The sequence below is a fragment of the Enoplosus armatus genome, chromosome 14 (genome assembly GCF_043641665.1).
Source record: "Enoplosus armatus isolate fEnoArm2 chromosome 14, fEnoArm2.hap1, whole genome shotgun sequence".
Taxonomy (NCBI): domain Eukaryota; kingdom Metazoa; phylum Chordata; class Actinopteri; order Centrarchiformes; family Enoplosidae; genus Enoplosus; species Enoplosus armatus.
This window is the reverse complement of record NC_092193.1, coordinates 156564-172299: the sequence shown is the minus strand read 5'-3', so window position 1 is coordinate 172299 and position 15736 is coordinate 156564. Positions and strand designations below refer to the sequence as shown.

At 41.1% G+C, this 15736-nt stretch overlaps 1 protein-coding gene across 1 annotated transcript; it reads left to right on the top strand.

Annotated features, from left to right (window-relative positions):
- The first annotated feature begins 2535 nt into the window (after window positions 1–2535).
- On the top strand, window positions 2536–4598 carry mplkip (M-phase specific PLK1 interacting protein). Its single transcript, XM_070919579.1, has 2 exons — window positions 2536–2953; window positions 4272–4598. Exons 1-2 carry the CDS (start codon window positions 2609–2611, stop codon window positions 4377–4379), a joined length of 453 nt encoding a protein of 150 aa, XP_070775680.1. The 5' UTR covers window positions 2536–2608; the 3' UTR covers window positions 4380–4598.
- The last annotated feature ends 11138 nt before the right edge of the window (window positions 4599–15736 follow it).

Genomic DNA, 15736 nt, shown 5'->3' with positions numbered 1-15736 from the left:
ACATTTCAGATCAGAGGTCAGTATTCACAGCAGAGACGCTGCAAATATTATGGGAAACAACTCCGTCATATGCAGTGATTCAGCAGCAGCTTTAACTACAATAAGAGTCCAAGTCCAGACCTGATACAGACCTGAGAGTCATCAAACTGTATTCAGAATTCAGAAGGCAGGTGTGAGACGGGGTGTCATATGTCATATGGGTGTCATAGAGAAGAAACTAACCTTAAAACAACGAGATCCTTGAGGAACTAATAACATTGATGATGATGATGATGATGATAAAACAGCAGCTGCCTTTAAGCAAAGTTTTATTTATCAGACTTTTGAGAAATTCATCCATAATGATTTTGAGGGCTGAGTGTTTATAATTAGAAAAAATAAATAGTATACTCAATAAATACAACGTATTACACAGGAATGATAATAATAATAATAATAATAATAATACAATGGACATTAAATAATGTCAATAAATCCATTAATCCAACAATTCAATACACAAGACTTGACTCAGAACTACAGAATGTGTGTGGACTACTTTTGTGTACTTGTTCCCATAGAAATATGAGCATGTACTCTGACTGACAATATAATGTCTCAAAAAAATCACAGGCAGCTGACAAAATGGCTGTGTATGTTACTGGCACCAGACCTAGGGGAAATCTAGGCCGGTAGCAAGGGTTACACAGGCTGAAGAGCACTGTGTAGTCAAATATCAGCTTAGCTGTGGATTAATGGGAGAGAGGACCAAAGTTAGCTTCTTGCTCCAGCCACAGCATGTTTATTTCTGAGCTGTGCACGAGCAGAGCTGGTAATTAACACGTTTCCCTACTGGATCCACAGAGGCATCAGAGCACCATCTACTGTTATGGAGGAGTATTACCCTTAAATTCAGACAAAGTGTCAAAGTGTTAGTGTTTGATTAGTACAATAATAAACAAAAATTAGGGGCGGTGTCTGTTTCCACATAAAAACTAAACATGTCGCATTTCCATCCTACTACATGTATCAATAATCCACTCCTCATTTTAATCACTCGGGACTGACTGGTGGATGTCTTACCTGTCTGGATTCTCATTGAAGAGGTCGAGGAGCAGAGTATGCTTGTTTGCTTACATGTGCGCAGTTGTCAAGATCATGCACAGATTGACCTTATCGTGACCTTACCTGTGACCTGTCTCAAGTTCACAAACTCTAATAGTGCCTTCTATCGTCTCATTAATCTAATAATAACGGACATTTGTAGCCCACACAAGCTTCTCTTTCTTTAAAAAATGACAATAATAGACTTAACAATCTGAAATAAATAGGGCATCCCCTGATTTTTGCAATTGTTTTCACGTTGTCACGGTAACAGCTAAACCGGTGCATACAACTTCTTGTGGCAAATTTCTGATCCAACAAAAACACAACGGTAATGTTACTAGCACTGGACAGATAATGTGACAAATTAAAAACTTTGGGCGCGTTGCGATTTAGTGAAAGCCATAGCTGGAAACAGGAAGTGGTATGCACTGGTTTCTCAATGCAGAAACACTGAGGAGTATATTGTGTATTGTATACATTGTATAATTTCCCCCCGGGGATCAATAAAGAATTTCTGATTTCTGAGTAGAAAGTGCCTGTTCAGTTCATTATAATCAATGCAAATATGCAGGTTAGTAGGCTATTATAATAACAATAATAGTTATTATTCATGTAATTAATAATCATTTATTATTGTGGTATTATTATTGGTGTTGGGAATACACATTGTAATATTAATGTTTTATAATCTTCACTAATGAACACCACTTTTATGATTTTTGAAATGTAAATGGAATCACCATAAGTAAAAAGCTAATGCTATATATAAATGAACTACACCACAGTCACATGACCTCTAGGTCACCACCGCTGAGCTTCAACTAGTAAGACAATATAGACATATTGACAGATAGACATATAGATAGACATATATCTATATATAGATATATACATAGATATAGATATAGATAGATAGATATATAGGTATATAGACATAGATATATAGATATACAGTATAAACATGAGGCTGTAATGGTGGCCTAGTGAGTGGTTGAGTTTCTGTGTTCGACATGAGGACTTTTTAATACAGCTAAAAGCTTAAAAATTCTCGAGTGGGGTATCTACTGACGTATTTTATGTCGTAGAACAAAACGTCAGAATGTCTTCAGCTCGTGTTTACCACATACATTACTTCAGGCATCTGAACAAAAACCCACTGACTTCCAGATGAGGGAACCGGAAGCGTAAAGACGCTACTTTCCGGATTTTAGGACTCATTCCTGCAGCACTCTGTGATCTAGATGTATGAATGAAGATTGGATATGTTCCTGCCTGTAGCCCTGGGCCTTGCGTTGGTGTATTTTGTGTGTCTTTGTGTGACTTATATGTATTGTCTATGCTATTGTCTTTAATAAAGAAGAAAGATGTCTGTAGCCTGTAGGGCCGGAAGCGGAGCTGAGTGTTTCGCCGGAAGCGGAGCTGCGTGTTTCCGCTTCCGGTTCAGTCACAGTGTTTTGTTGTGTTTGTGGTCTCCAGCAGAAGAATCCTCCGGGTCTCTCTTTGTTATTTTTTAGCTAATCACATGTACCGAGCTCCGGTCAGACCTCAGCGGAGTCCCGGAGCTCCGCGGCCGGCTGGAAGGTTTCCCTCCCCGACCTCCTGCTGGGGTTTCCACGGGGCTCGCTCCCCCTATGGAGGCTGCGGACACCGCGGAGGATCTCCCCGTGGCGGCCCCGCTTATTCTCCGGCCTACTCCCCGGGTTCTATCCGAGGATACAGGGACGGTTCTCCGTTCTCTGGGTTCAACAGCGGTTCCCGTGGGTTCGGAGACTCTCCGGCAGGGTTCATCGGCGAGTCCCGGGGGTTCGGAGGGCAGATGTGGCGCAGGGGAGGGGGGTTCCGGCGGCCCTCAACTCAAAACTTGCAGGTAAAGTTTCAAAAAAGGTGTAAGTTTATGAGACAGTGAACTCGGAGTCACGTGCTTGTTTCAACAATAAACACGTCGATCCTCCGTGTGCGAGTCAGATATCATTATTATTATTAGTAGTAGTAGTTTGTATCACCGTGAGTATTAAACGTGTCAGCAGTGACATCAGCCTCTGTGTGTGTGTGTTGATTATTTACTACCCTCTCAGACGCTTCAGTGTCCGGATTATCAGATCAGCTGGACTTCGATCGCTACTCTCCTCCATTTGTATTGAATGTTAACATGGCGCCATATCACAACACAGAGTTTAGAATATTATTACAGAGACCCAACAGGTCGGGGGGTTACATGATAACAGATTTAGACCCTCTCAGTTCATTTATAGTTAAATCCACAGACTGTATATAAAGATGGCCGACTCGTCTCCACCACAGACTGTATATAAAGATGGCCGACTCGTCTCCACCGTAGACTGTATATAAAGATGGCCGACATGTCTCCACCACAGACTGTATATAAAGATGGCCGACGCGTCTCCACAGTAGACTGTATATAAAGATGGCCGACTCGTCTCCATCGTAGACTGTATATAAAGATGGCCGACATGTCTCCACCACAGACTGTATATAAAGATGGCCGACGCGTCTCCACAGTAGACTGTATATAAAGATGGCCGACGCGTCTCCACCGTAGACTGTATATAAAGATGGCCGACTCTAGGAACCACAAGCAACCCTGCGTTCTGGGAGTGCAGTTCTCTAGTGGAGTAATAGGGCACTATGAGCTCTTTAAGATATGATGGTGCCTGACCAGTAAGAGCTTTGTAGGTCAGGAGAAGGATTTTAAACTCTATTCTAGATTTTACAGGGAGCCAGTGCAGCGACGCTAACACAGGAGAAATATGATCTCTTTTCCTGGTTCCAGTCAGTACACGTGCCGCAGCATTCTGGATCAACTGGAGAGTCCTCAGGGACTTATTGGGACAGCCTGATAATAAGGAACTGCAATAATCCAGCCTAGACGTGACAAATGCATGGACTAGTTGTTCTGCATCTGTTTGAGACAGGATCTTCCTGATGTTTCAATGTCACGGAGGTGAAAAAAGGCAGTCCTTGAAGTTTTACGAGTTAAAGGACATGTCCTGATCAAAGACAACTCCAAGACCCCTAAGCGCCCTCTGCTGGACCGCAAGGCAAACTACTTCCAACACATTATATTGTTAAGAACTTTGAATAAAAAGTGTGTGTGCAGTCAAAGTGATTTTCTGATAAAGCTTGTTGTTTTTAAGTAATCATATTAAATGTGTGTGTGTTTTCAGTCTGGACCTTCGGACTCTTCAGTGGAGAAATATTTCAGTCCGTCGATGCTGCAGGATCCCTGGGCAGCTCTGCAGCCCATCGCGAATGCAGACAGACAGACAACCTGACAAGAAGCAACAGATGCCAGCATCCTGACGTCCTGACCGGAAACTATGAAAAACAGACTCATCAGCAGTAAACAATCTTCTGAGCGCGCTCAGTCACCAGCAGTCTCTGTTTTTTGGCAGCTTCATGATTGAAATGATTTCAGGGATCAACTGATGATGTTTTTTAACTAAATGTTTTCTAACAGTTTTTAAACTAAATCAGATTCTTCATATGTTTTATTCAGATTGTTTGTAAAAGAAAAAGTTCAGTTTTATTTTTGAAAATTAAAAATGGAAAACTTTAGTTTTAAACTGCAGTCCATCGTTTGTTTTTTTTAAGTTCGTTTTAAGTTGAAAGGAGGAGGAAGCGCTCATAATCGTCACCTGGTGCTTGGGTGACACTCACACTGACCAATCAATTCACTGTTTCCATGGCAACAGTCTCTGAAAACAAACTGCAGAAGGAGAAAAAGAGTCAGGTTTTTGCGTGTCTACGTTTTTGGTATTTAACATAAAACTGCAAAACTCAAGAAACTATTATATGAATTTTTTTTATAAATATTAAATATTAGACTATAGTATGAACATGTATATTATTGACTTTCCCCCTAATTAATTATGAAATCCCACTCTCTTCAGATGTGATGTGTTTGTCAGTTTCCAAACTCGCATGTTTTCATACGTATTGGCAAAAGATAAGGAGCTAGTTGCTTAATTTAGGACGGGTATGAGCAGATGAGATTCCCAAAGGGCCTCTGTGAAACAATGAAAGGTGCTTTTTCAGTAAATGTGAAGTTTACTACATGACCAGGAATAATAATTGATCATAGACTGTGTTAGGAAATACTTTGATTCTTATTCAGATTTTTAACAGGTTTACCAGATTTGGACAAATTAATGGAAACATTCACAGATGACTATATTAACTTTTTAAAGAGGGTTTTAATGCAGGGTTAAGGGTTTTTTGAGGTGTTGGAACCCATTAAAATGTACAAAGTAACAGGAGGCCTTTAATTTGTACCTTTAACTGGTCATTTATATTTTTATTTAAGGTACAAATTTAGGGATCAACCCCAAATTTTGGGTGAATGAATGGGTAAAATTATATTAAGGGTTTTAATTTATTGTGCATCATTTAAAGACCTTAAGAGGTTTAAAAAACAACATACTGACCAAATCACATGAAATCCCTCAATTTCCACCTTAATTGAAAAAAAAAATAAGGATGGCTGTGTTATAATTTTATTGATATGTTATAATCCATTAATTCCTCAATTAAAAACAAACAAAAACTCCCTCTGCTGCCTCCAGCTCATCCAAAACTCTGCTGCCAGGAAACAAGCACATTTCACCGACCTGGCCTCCTTACACTGGCTACCAGCTGCTTTTAGAACTGATTTTAAGACATTACTGATTACTTACAAAGCTCTGAGAGGCCTTGTTGTTCAAAGGTCCAGATTGATTCTCAAAGGTGATAGAGCGTTTGCAGACTGTGGAAAGACGAACTCTGTCTGGTCTTTTAAGGCAATTTAAAAATCACACTCTTTAAAAATGGCCTTTTCTGTGATTTTGTTGATGTCTTACGACCTACACAACATTTTATTTCATTTTACTCTCTTTGCGTTTTAAATATGTTCTGTTTTTATTGTAAAGCACTTTGTAACTGTGTTTTGAAAGGTGCTGCATAAATAAAGTTTATTGCTATTATTATTAATCATAAAAAAGATACAAGCAGAAACAAGATTGAACAATGTAAAAAGATAAAATAGATATATGAAAAGTGAATAAGCAATCAAATCATCTGGCAATGTTGTCCACAATGTTTGTGAAGAGGTGAGATGTCTTAAAAGCTTTTTGTTTTTAAATCCTCTACAGACAGAATCATAGTTCAACAATAAGAAACATGTTTTTATTAGTAGAAACTGAAGAAATCTGGTCTTGTGAATATGATGACAGCGATTTATATATAATATTATACATATATATAAGTTATCAATGTGATTGTTGTTAGACTCTGAAATAAGAACATACTCTGTGTTGTGTAGGCCCAGGTTGTGCTCTGAGTCAAAGAAACACTGAAACAACCTCTGGACGCCCTGACACACACACACACACACACACACACACAAGCAGCCTATAGCCAGCAGTGTGTGAAGGTATTTCAATGTTTTCACCCTAAATGGCCTCTCATATGCTGGTAAATAGAGCAGAAACATCAACACACACACTGTCTTGTGTTTCCAGACAAACAGCATAAACTCCTGTCTGTGTGTGTGTGTAAATGGTAAATCACTCACACATTCACACACCAATGGCGACCGAGCTGCCATGCAAGGTACTGGTCTCCATCAGGAGCAACTCAGGGTTCAGTGTTTTGCTCAAGGACACTTCAACGTGACGGGGGGAGCCGGGGATCAAACCCCCAACCTGCTCTAACCAGCTCCACCTCTCGTGCACCACCATGCCACCCAGTGTGTGTGTGTGTGTGTGTGTGTCTATGTGTGTGTAAGTTTAGTTTGGCAAGTTGTGAAGTAAATAAAATATTTCCTGCATTTAAGCAAATAACAAATAATGTCAAAATTGCACAATGTTAAATTTGTGACTGTTGTTTCCATAATAACTGAAGTAATGTAACGTAATGTCATGAGAACCCCCCCCCCCCCCACACACACACACATACTGTGAGTGTAATGTGTGCTGACAGTTTCTGAGGTTTTGGCATTTTAAAGTCTCCTGCTGCAGCCTGAAGGAAGTGGGGGGGGGGGTACCACTCTGATGTGACCCCCTCACATCAGCGTGGTACCAGCTGACAGGAAGTGACAGGGAGGAGATGAACCATTAATCAGGTTTAATGACTCGTGAATAATTACAGTGAGCAGTTAGAAACACAGCATGTCCCTTTGAGACCGAGCATTGAACACCTTCAGGTAGTTGGACAGGTGAGAAGTGGAGCCGCAGTTTTCTGACTTATGAAATCAAATGTTTTGATAAATGGTGGAATTTTCTATGTTTTGATCAAATGTTTTGATAAATGGTGGAATTTTCTGTTGTTAGATTTGTAATAAAGTTTATTGTTTGAGGGATGGTGGGTTAATAAAGTGACTGCAACGTTATTGATGTAAATCCAAACTGTAAGTTTTCTACCTCTCATGGCACGAGAGTGTTTGACATGACGGACATGCCCTTTCAGCAGCAGCTTTCTGTCCCTTCATCAGTAACAATAAACACAATCTGACATTTCTCTTTGACTCTGAAGCCAAACATACTCAGATACAGACGCCTGTTACCTGCTCACCCTCCACGCTTCATCAGTTTTTAGTCTTTTTCTGTAGGAGTTCCTCATCTCCAGCTACCTCTGAAGAAACGGCCCTACAATATTCTCATGCTGCATCCAAGCCAGTCTCACTTCTTACATCTTGAAATATTGTCTGAGCTGGTGCTAGCTTCTAAACCAACCACCTGCCTCCACAACCCCCTACCAGCCATTTCTGGGACTTACAATGCTGAATATTCTTAATTTGTCACTGTCCTCATTAGCGTTAAAGGTCCCATATTGTAGAACGTGCGATGTCCATGTCTTGTTGGATTATAAAGCAGCTCTAGCTGATATATAAATACTGTGAAAGTATCAAAACGCTCAGTCCATGGAGAAATGCACACAGCCAGTATTCAGACACTGGGCCTTTAAAACGAGCCGTCAGGACTTCTGTAAGGTTGTGCTGTCACCGCCCTCAGCCACGCCCCCAGCAGGTCATCTGCTACAATCACAGCACGCCAACCAAGAACAGGGATGCTCATCCACCCGCTCAGACAACTCTTCAGGTGTTTGGAGCTTGTTCAGTTTGTCTCGCAGAAAGTGCTTTTTCAGTTGTGAAGAAAAGTTAGTTTGTTTCTTGATGGCTGCTTTAGTGTTAGCTAGTTAGCTGCGCAGCTAGCTGACTTTGCCTGGACTGGGAGCTCAGTGCCCGGGCCTGAAAATCTCCTCCTACCGGCGCCCGAGCTCCCAGTCAGCTAAGCTAATAGGTGCATGGCTAACTAACTAATGACAGCTACAGTTAGCGGTTACTTTAAGGCTGTCTGTTCATTAGGAACCTCTTCAGCTTAAACAGTTGGAGAGTAAACAGTCAATTCTATAAGAGGCTCTAAAATTATCATCATAAATGTTCAAATGTTAATTAACCATGTATTCAAAGATTTTTATTTCAATTTATATCAAGCTGAGTGCACAGGACAAGATCATAGCTTGGACTGTCTCTTGAGGAACGTCTCACTTCCTGTATTAGATGAGTTTGAGACTCTGGTCAGACCCCCGGAGGTGACGGTTTCACTGCTGAAGGTTAAGTTGTACAATGACATGATAGACAATCAGTCAATGCCATTGTCAATGCGTAGCGCCATAATATGTCTTCTTCCAAAACCTGGGAAAGACCACCAGTAAATGAGCCTGTCTTGATGTAAATTCATGCTGATGTTGACCTGACCCCCCCCCGTATAGCATACCTTTCAGCCCACATGTCTAACAGTAGTCTGACTCAGTCCACTGACCCTGATTGAAGTGGATCTCCTGCTCAGTGCAGTGCAAGGCAAGGTCGTCACAGACGCTCAGACCAGCAGCAATGAAGCTGCCATCAGTGTGTGTGTGTGTGTGTGTGTGTGTGTATGTGTGTGTGTTTTCCTTCAGGACTTCATCATCTCTGTTGGGACACAATGAGCTTGTCTTCCGCTCCACTTCACACAGACGCACTGAGGCGACATGTTACAAACATCCTGAAACATTTCCCAGCATGGAAATAGGAAATCCTTTATTTAAAAAGACGTGGAGGGCTGATTATATAATAATAATAATAATTATTATTATTATTATCCATTATTAATGAGCTCAACAGTTTCAGACTGGTCCCAGTCCACATGTATGTTTCTGAAGATCAAAAATCACTAGTTTATTTATTTTCAACAATTATTACGAAATAAATCAACATGTAGAACTTCTTATCATGTTCTGTGTGTGTGTGTATGTGTGTGTGGTGTTTGTGTGTGTATGTGCGTGGTGTGTGTGTGTGTGTGTGTGTGTGTGTGTGTGTGTAAGATAAGATAATCCTTTATTAATTCCTCAGCAGGGAAATTTGCATTGTTCCAGCTGCATACAGGATATTGCCATACAGACATAAGTAGAAAATCAAGATATAATAAATAAAAACAATGAAGACTGAAGCTAAAAAACAACTATAATTTACAAATGAACAAATTCACAGAACGAAAGATATAAAGGTAAAATGATTGTACTATACTGTATGCTCTGTGTGCGTGTGTGTGTGTGTGGTGTGTGTGGTGTTTGTATGGTGTGTGTGTGTGCGTGTATGTGTGTGTGTGTGTGGTGTGTGTAGCATGGCGTGTGGTGTGCGTGTGTGTGTGTGGTGTTTGTGTGCGTGTATGTGTGTGGTGTGTGTGTGTGTGTGTGTGTGTGTGTGTGTGGTGTTTGTGTGCGTGTATGTGTGTGGTGTGTGTGTGTGTGTGTGTGGTGTGTGTGTGTGTGTGTGTGTGCTTGCCTGCAGCTGTAGATGATTCACTTCCTGTGAACACCTGAGATCAGACCTGAGATCAGATCAGCTGCAGGCTGTCAGAGCTCAGAACACCTGAGACTCATCAGTCTGAACTCTCAGGGGGGGGGGGGTCTGATCTCCAAGGCTCCACCCACCTCTACACACCTGAGACTCACTGCTGTGAGAGCCTTTAGACTCAACCAACACAGCCTCAATTGATCAAATCTGATCCAGTGGACTAGTGTCTCTGGTGGACTCTAGTGTCTCTGTGTCTCTGGTGGACTCTGGTGTCTTTGTGTCTCTGTGCCTCTGGTGGACTCTGGTGTCTTTGGTGTACTCTGGTAGACTTTGTCTATTGATTCAGATCTGTAGACAGATGTTTTTTCCCCCCAGCAGCTGTCTGTGATCATTATCTGAAATGATCCGATTGACACAGAGCACCACTTGATCCAGAACACCTCACTGCCTGTAGCACAGACAATCCTGCAGTAGAAATCAACAGAGACACAGTAAAGTATCTGCTGGTCCACGTTCAGTCCTCACACACTCCTGAAAGGGAACCATGTTGTCTGTGACTGTCCACTCAGTGTTGATGGTAAATGTAATCAATTGAAGCAGTAAATTCCTCAGTGCTGTATTGACAGATAAAGCTGAGTGCCTACATGTACCAGGATGCCTTGCACACAAGCTTCTGATGCCCACTGAGCATGCTAGCTTCTAGCTGCTAGCTGCTGCTAATCAGTTTCACAAAGTTGCCAAGTAAATGGATTCCTGTAATTTGACCATTTCTTTTCCACATGTAACCATATCTTTACCTTCAGGGCAGGTCTATCAAGCAAGCACACACACACACACACACACACACACACACACACATACAGGTTCCGTACAACGACAAAGCTAGCCGGCTGAGCTAGGGCTGCAGTATAAACTTCCACAACAAGTTACTTCTTGTCAGCAGCTTCTGATGCCGTCAACCTGCCTGGAGTCACCTGAGGAGATGAAGACAGTTGGTTGGATGATGATGATGATTTTACTTTAATAATCAGCACTGCCACATGGAGAGTCTCATATAATATCCAACAAATAAAGGCCAGTCGCTGGTTGTATAAAACTGTACAGCCTCTGAGTCCTGCAAGGATCTGTCCCCCTAACTGTGACATTTCAGTCACTGATCTGCTCATAATATTTATTACAGGAAGAAATCTTCTTAGTGACTTAAACTGAGGAACAAAACAACACCAGGAGGCTGTAAAGTAACAGAAATATCTCCTCCATTAAAGTCAATACAAACCAGTTAAAATCAGAGCTTACCATGAGATCCACGCAGGATGGTCCTGGATCAGGACTACACTGAGTCAAGAGGAGCATTCTACTTTAATCTACTGGACTTTGTAATGATTTAGATCAGAGTGAGCTGGACCGACAGCCAGGGTCTGACACAGTTGTGAGCTACAACTTGAGCATGTTTTCAGTCTATATTTATTTACATTTTGTCACATTGTCTCCATTTGACATTGTTGGGGTGGAGCTGGACTCTCTGACGGTGGTGCCAGAGAGGAGGATGCTGTCCAAGCTGCGGGTCATCTTGGACAATGTCTCACATCGTCTCCATGATGTACTGGTCAGGCACAAGAGCACCTTCAGTGGGAGACTCATTCCTCCCAAATGTACAACTGAGCGCCACAGGAAATCATTCCTGCCTGTGGCCATCAGACTGTTCAACTCCAACCTCTGAGTGTCAGACACTCAGAAGAAACAGACTGGAAATCTGGACCTACTTCACCTGCCATATACTGCCTCATTATTTGTTCTTTATATGTCAGTGCATGTCCACGACGGCACTTCAACACACATCAGATTCAAACTACAAACTGGGTTCTGCTGCAGTGTATGACTTCTCGTGTTTCTTTCGTCAACAACAGTGAACATGATGGATGGATCTGATTTATAAACACAAACAGCAGTTTGTTTCCAATAATCAATCTTGTGACTTTGTTTTGAGATCATTAATTAATTCAAGTGAAAGACATTTATCAGCCAGAAGCCTCGGTCTCGGTAAAGTACTTCTTTTAATCAATGAAACTTCTGATTGAAGTTTTTTATGTCTGGATTTCCACCTGAAGGTTTGACGTTCAGCAGCTTGTTGATCAAAACTAAAATACAACAAATATCTGAACACATGAAACAGATTTACTGACATCACTACCTGTCCACCCTTTTCCCCTCAATCCACCACTAGGATTTAATCTTTCTACTGTCTGTATGTGTATCTGCTGTTTGTCCTCTTCACATAACTGATCTCTGAACAGTTTAAAGTGTAAATACATCCAAGAAAGTTCAAAACCACCTCTGTTCTATCCAGATGTTGAAAAGGAGTAAGACACATCTGTAATCATTCCTCCTGCCATAGTCTGTCTCTACCTGTCTGTCTGTCTGTCTGTCTCTTCCTGTCTGTCTGTTTGTCTGTCTCTTCCTGTCTGTCTGTCTGTCTGTCTCTTCCTGTCTGTCTGTCTGTCTCTTCCTGTCTGTCTGTCTGTCTGTCTGTCTGTCTCTTCCTGTCTGTCTGTCTGTCTCTTCCTATCTGTCTGTCTGTCTGTCTGTCTGTCTGTCTCTGTCTGTCTGTCTGTCTAATTGAAACCAAATGCAGACACGTGAAGCAGCAGCATGATTTTGGTGATTGGTCATGCTGTCTGTGTCTCACCTGTCTACCTGCCTGCCTGTCTCTCTCCATACTGTCTTCTTCTTGTGTCTCTCTGAGTTGAACCTCCTGCAGCTCATCTGGTATTTGTCCGTCTGTCCTGCTGTCTGATGTAAAGGTCGAGGATCTCACCTCACACCGAGTCCTGCTGAGTTCAGTCCTCCATCGGTCCTCCTTCTGGTCGGGGGTAAACTCTATCCTTAGATCCTTGATTCAGATACAGAAAAACTCTTTAAGAGAGAAAAGGTTACCTACACACAGAGATGTACCTGAAGGCATCCTGTGTGACACAGATGGAGGACTGAAGCTGCTGCTCACGCTACACTTCCTTTGTAGACACAGTCTAATGAGTCTAATTCTACACCAATCTGTAGATATCATATACATCAACATACACCACTTCTTCTTGTTGGCATGGAAATTATTTACTGATTTGACAGTTTTATTTGTCCTGAGGGATCAACTTTTGATAATATAAATATGTAAAGTGCTTTGGGAAGCATTAAGGTTGAATATATAAGTGAAGACCATTTAAAGAATATTTGTGATGCTGAGAAAAATACATTAATCGTTTTACACCTGCTCCTTTTCCACTGATCCTGCAGTTCTAACTGTGGCCACTATACCAAAACCACCTGACAAGAGGCTGATCTGATCTCTTACTGTCGCTCATTATTCAGGAGGGTGAATGGCTACCTGATAACAGAGCCACAGCAGACCAGTCTCTTCAACATTTCAGAAGGAAAGAACAAAATATGCAGTGAACACAATATGGATAAAAAACAATAGCAATACAAAAGTATTTGATGTAACAAACTAAAAGTTGAGATTTATTCCATTTTTTTTCCATTTCAAACTGTTATATAAAACTGCAGTTATTACAAATTAAAAACTAGGGTTTTAATATAGTGAAAGGCTAATAAAAGAAAATAGATGTAAACTGGATGATTCTCTTTAGGAACCACTGATGAAGATAAACCTGAAGAGACTACAGCAGCATTAATAATACTGATGTTTCATGTGACCCCACCCTCCCGTGCTGGAGGAGGAGCTGAATGGGGTCTTTGCAACAGACAGACGAATGACAGCTGGATACTAACAGAGAGAGAGAGTCCGACTGGATGTCTCTGACTGGATTCTGGAGTTCATCTTCCTTCAACCAATAATCAGTAATCAGTCTGAGCTGATTACTGATCAATAATCAGGGAACCTGCAGATCAAACAGAGGACTCAAAGATCAGCTGCTGGACGGTAAGACTTGTTTTTTATCATCAGCTGGGAATATTTAAATCCTAAACCAAACTCCACTGAAGAAAATCATTGATTTTAACTCTCCATGCAGAGTGCAGTTCAGTAATGTTTGAGTGCAGAATGTGAAGAAACTGAATGTGTTTTTCTCCTCACTTTGTTCTGATGTGATTCACATGTTTTATCAGTTTACTGAAATGGCTGGAACAGAGTTTATCCGGGAGGTTTATAATGAGAACATGTTTGTCCCACAGTGAAGGTGAAATGATTAGTCACATTTTAATACTAAAGTGAAACAGAAAATAAACAGACAGGAGTCATCCTGTTTTTCATAATATGTTGGTGGATGTTTTTCACCAACTGAACTGCTCAGTGCTGTGTTTAATTGTTTGATATTGTTTGTTTATTTATTCATTTTGAGAAAGCAAAAAAAGAAAAGAAAATGTAACATTTCAGATCATAAATCTGACAATTTAAAACAAGGTATATACAGACAAAAACACAACATTCTACATTAAAGAGAAACTTCAGTCATCTATTCAAACTTGTAGTAAATTAAATGTGTACAAAAATGTAGAGCTGACAGTCTATTTTAGATGACATCATAGTAACATGTCTGCCCATAGCCACTTAATCTATGTAAACACTCATACAACAGGGTCCCTAAAATGAACCCCCATTAACACCAGTGTTCCATTTCAGTCCAATAAGACAACTCAAAACTGGTCACACATGTACTCACTGATTATAGGCAATTACAGATATTATGGATTAATCAAACTTTGTTTCAGGTGTTTATGTCACAGAGAAGGATACAGCTCTCCACATGCAGCCTGCGAGGACAGTCAACCTGGCAGACTGACCTCTGGGCTGAAAACACATTACAGGCTTTTTACAGTAAAATCTTCTTATGTCTTCTTTTTTCTCTTCTCCTTCACTCAAAGGATCGAGTCTCCTCCTCCCCATCATCATCACCTCCTTCAACGTCACCTCCTTCATCATCATCATCACCTCCTCCTGCTCTTCCTTGATCAGAACGGCCTGTTGTGGTTATTTGGTGGAAGTTCGATGTCTCCTGGTTGGACAGTTTGACTTCTCCTTGTCAGACAGTTTGAGGCCTCTTTGTTGGAAAGTTTGAGGCCACTTTGTTGGAAAGTTTGACGTCTTCTTGATGTACAGTTTTACGTTTCCTTGTTGGACTGTTTGACGTCTCCTTGTCTGACAGTTTGATGTCAACTTGTTGGACAGTTTGATGTCTTCTTGATGGACAGTTTTATGTTTCCTTGTTGGACTGTTTGACGTCTCCTTGTTGGAAAGTTTGACGTCTTCTTGATGGACAGTTTGATGTCTTCTTGATGGATAGTTTTACGTTTCCTTGTTGGACTGTTTGACGTCGCCTTGTTGGAAAGTTTGACGTCTTCTTGATGGACAGTTTGATGTCTTCTTGATGGATAGTTTTACGTTTCCTTGTTGGACTGTTTGACGTCTCCTTGTTGACAGTTTGATGTCTCCTTGTTGGAGAGTTTGACGTCTTCTTGTTGGACAGTTTGATGTCTCCTTGTTGGAGAGTTTGACGTCTTCTTGTTGGACAGTTTGAGGTCTCCTTGTTGGACAGTTTGACGTCTCCTCGTCAGGCAGTTTGATGTCTCCTTGTTGGAGAGTTTGAGTTTCCTTGTTGGACAGTTTGAGGTCTCCTTGTTGGACAGTTTGACATCTCCTTGTTGGACAGTTTGATGTCTCCTTGTTGGACAGTTTGAGGTCTCCTTGTTGGACAGTTTGACATCTCCTTGTTGGACAGTTTGATGTCTCCTTGTTGGACAGTTTGATATCTCTTTGTTGGACAGTTTTGCATCTCCTTGAGGACAGTTTGACATCTCCTTGAGGACAGT

Bases quoted from the DNA above. Each gene is read 5' to 3' on its own strand.
- mplkip (XM_070919579.1), top strand. From the start codon at position 2,609: ATGTACCGAGCTCCGGTCAGACCTCAGCGGAGTCCCGGAGCTCCGCGG. The intron at 2,954-4,271 runs GTAAAGTTTCAA...GTGTGTTTTCAG, and splicing joins CCTCAACTCAAAACTTGCAG to TCTGGACCTTCGGACTCTTC.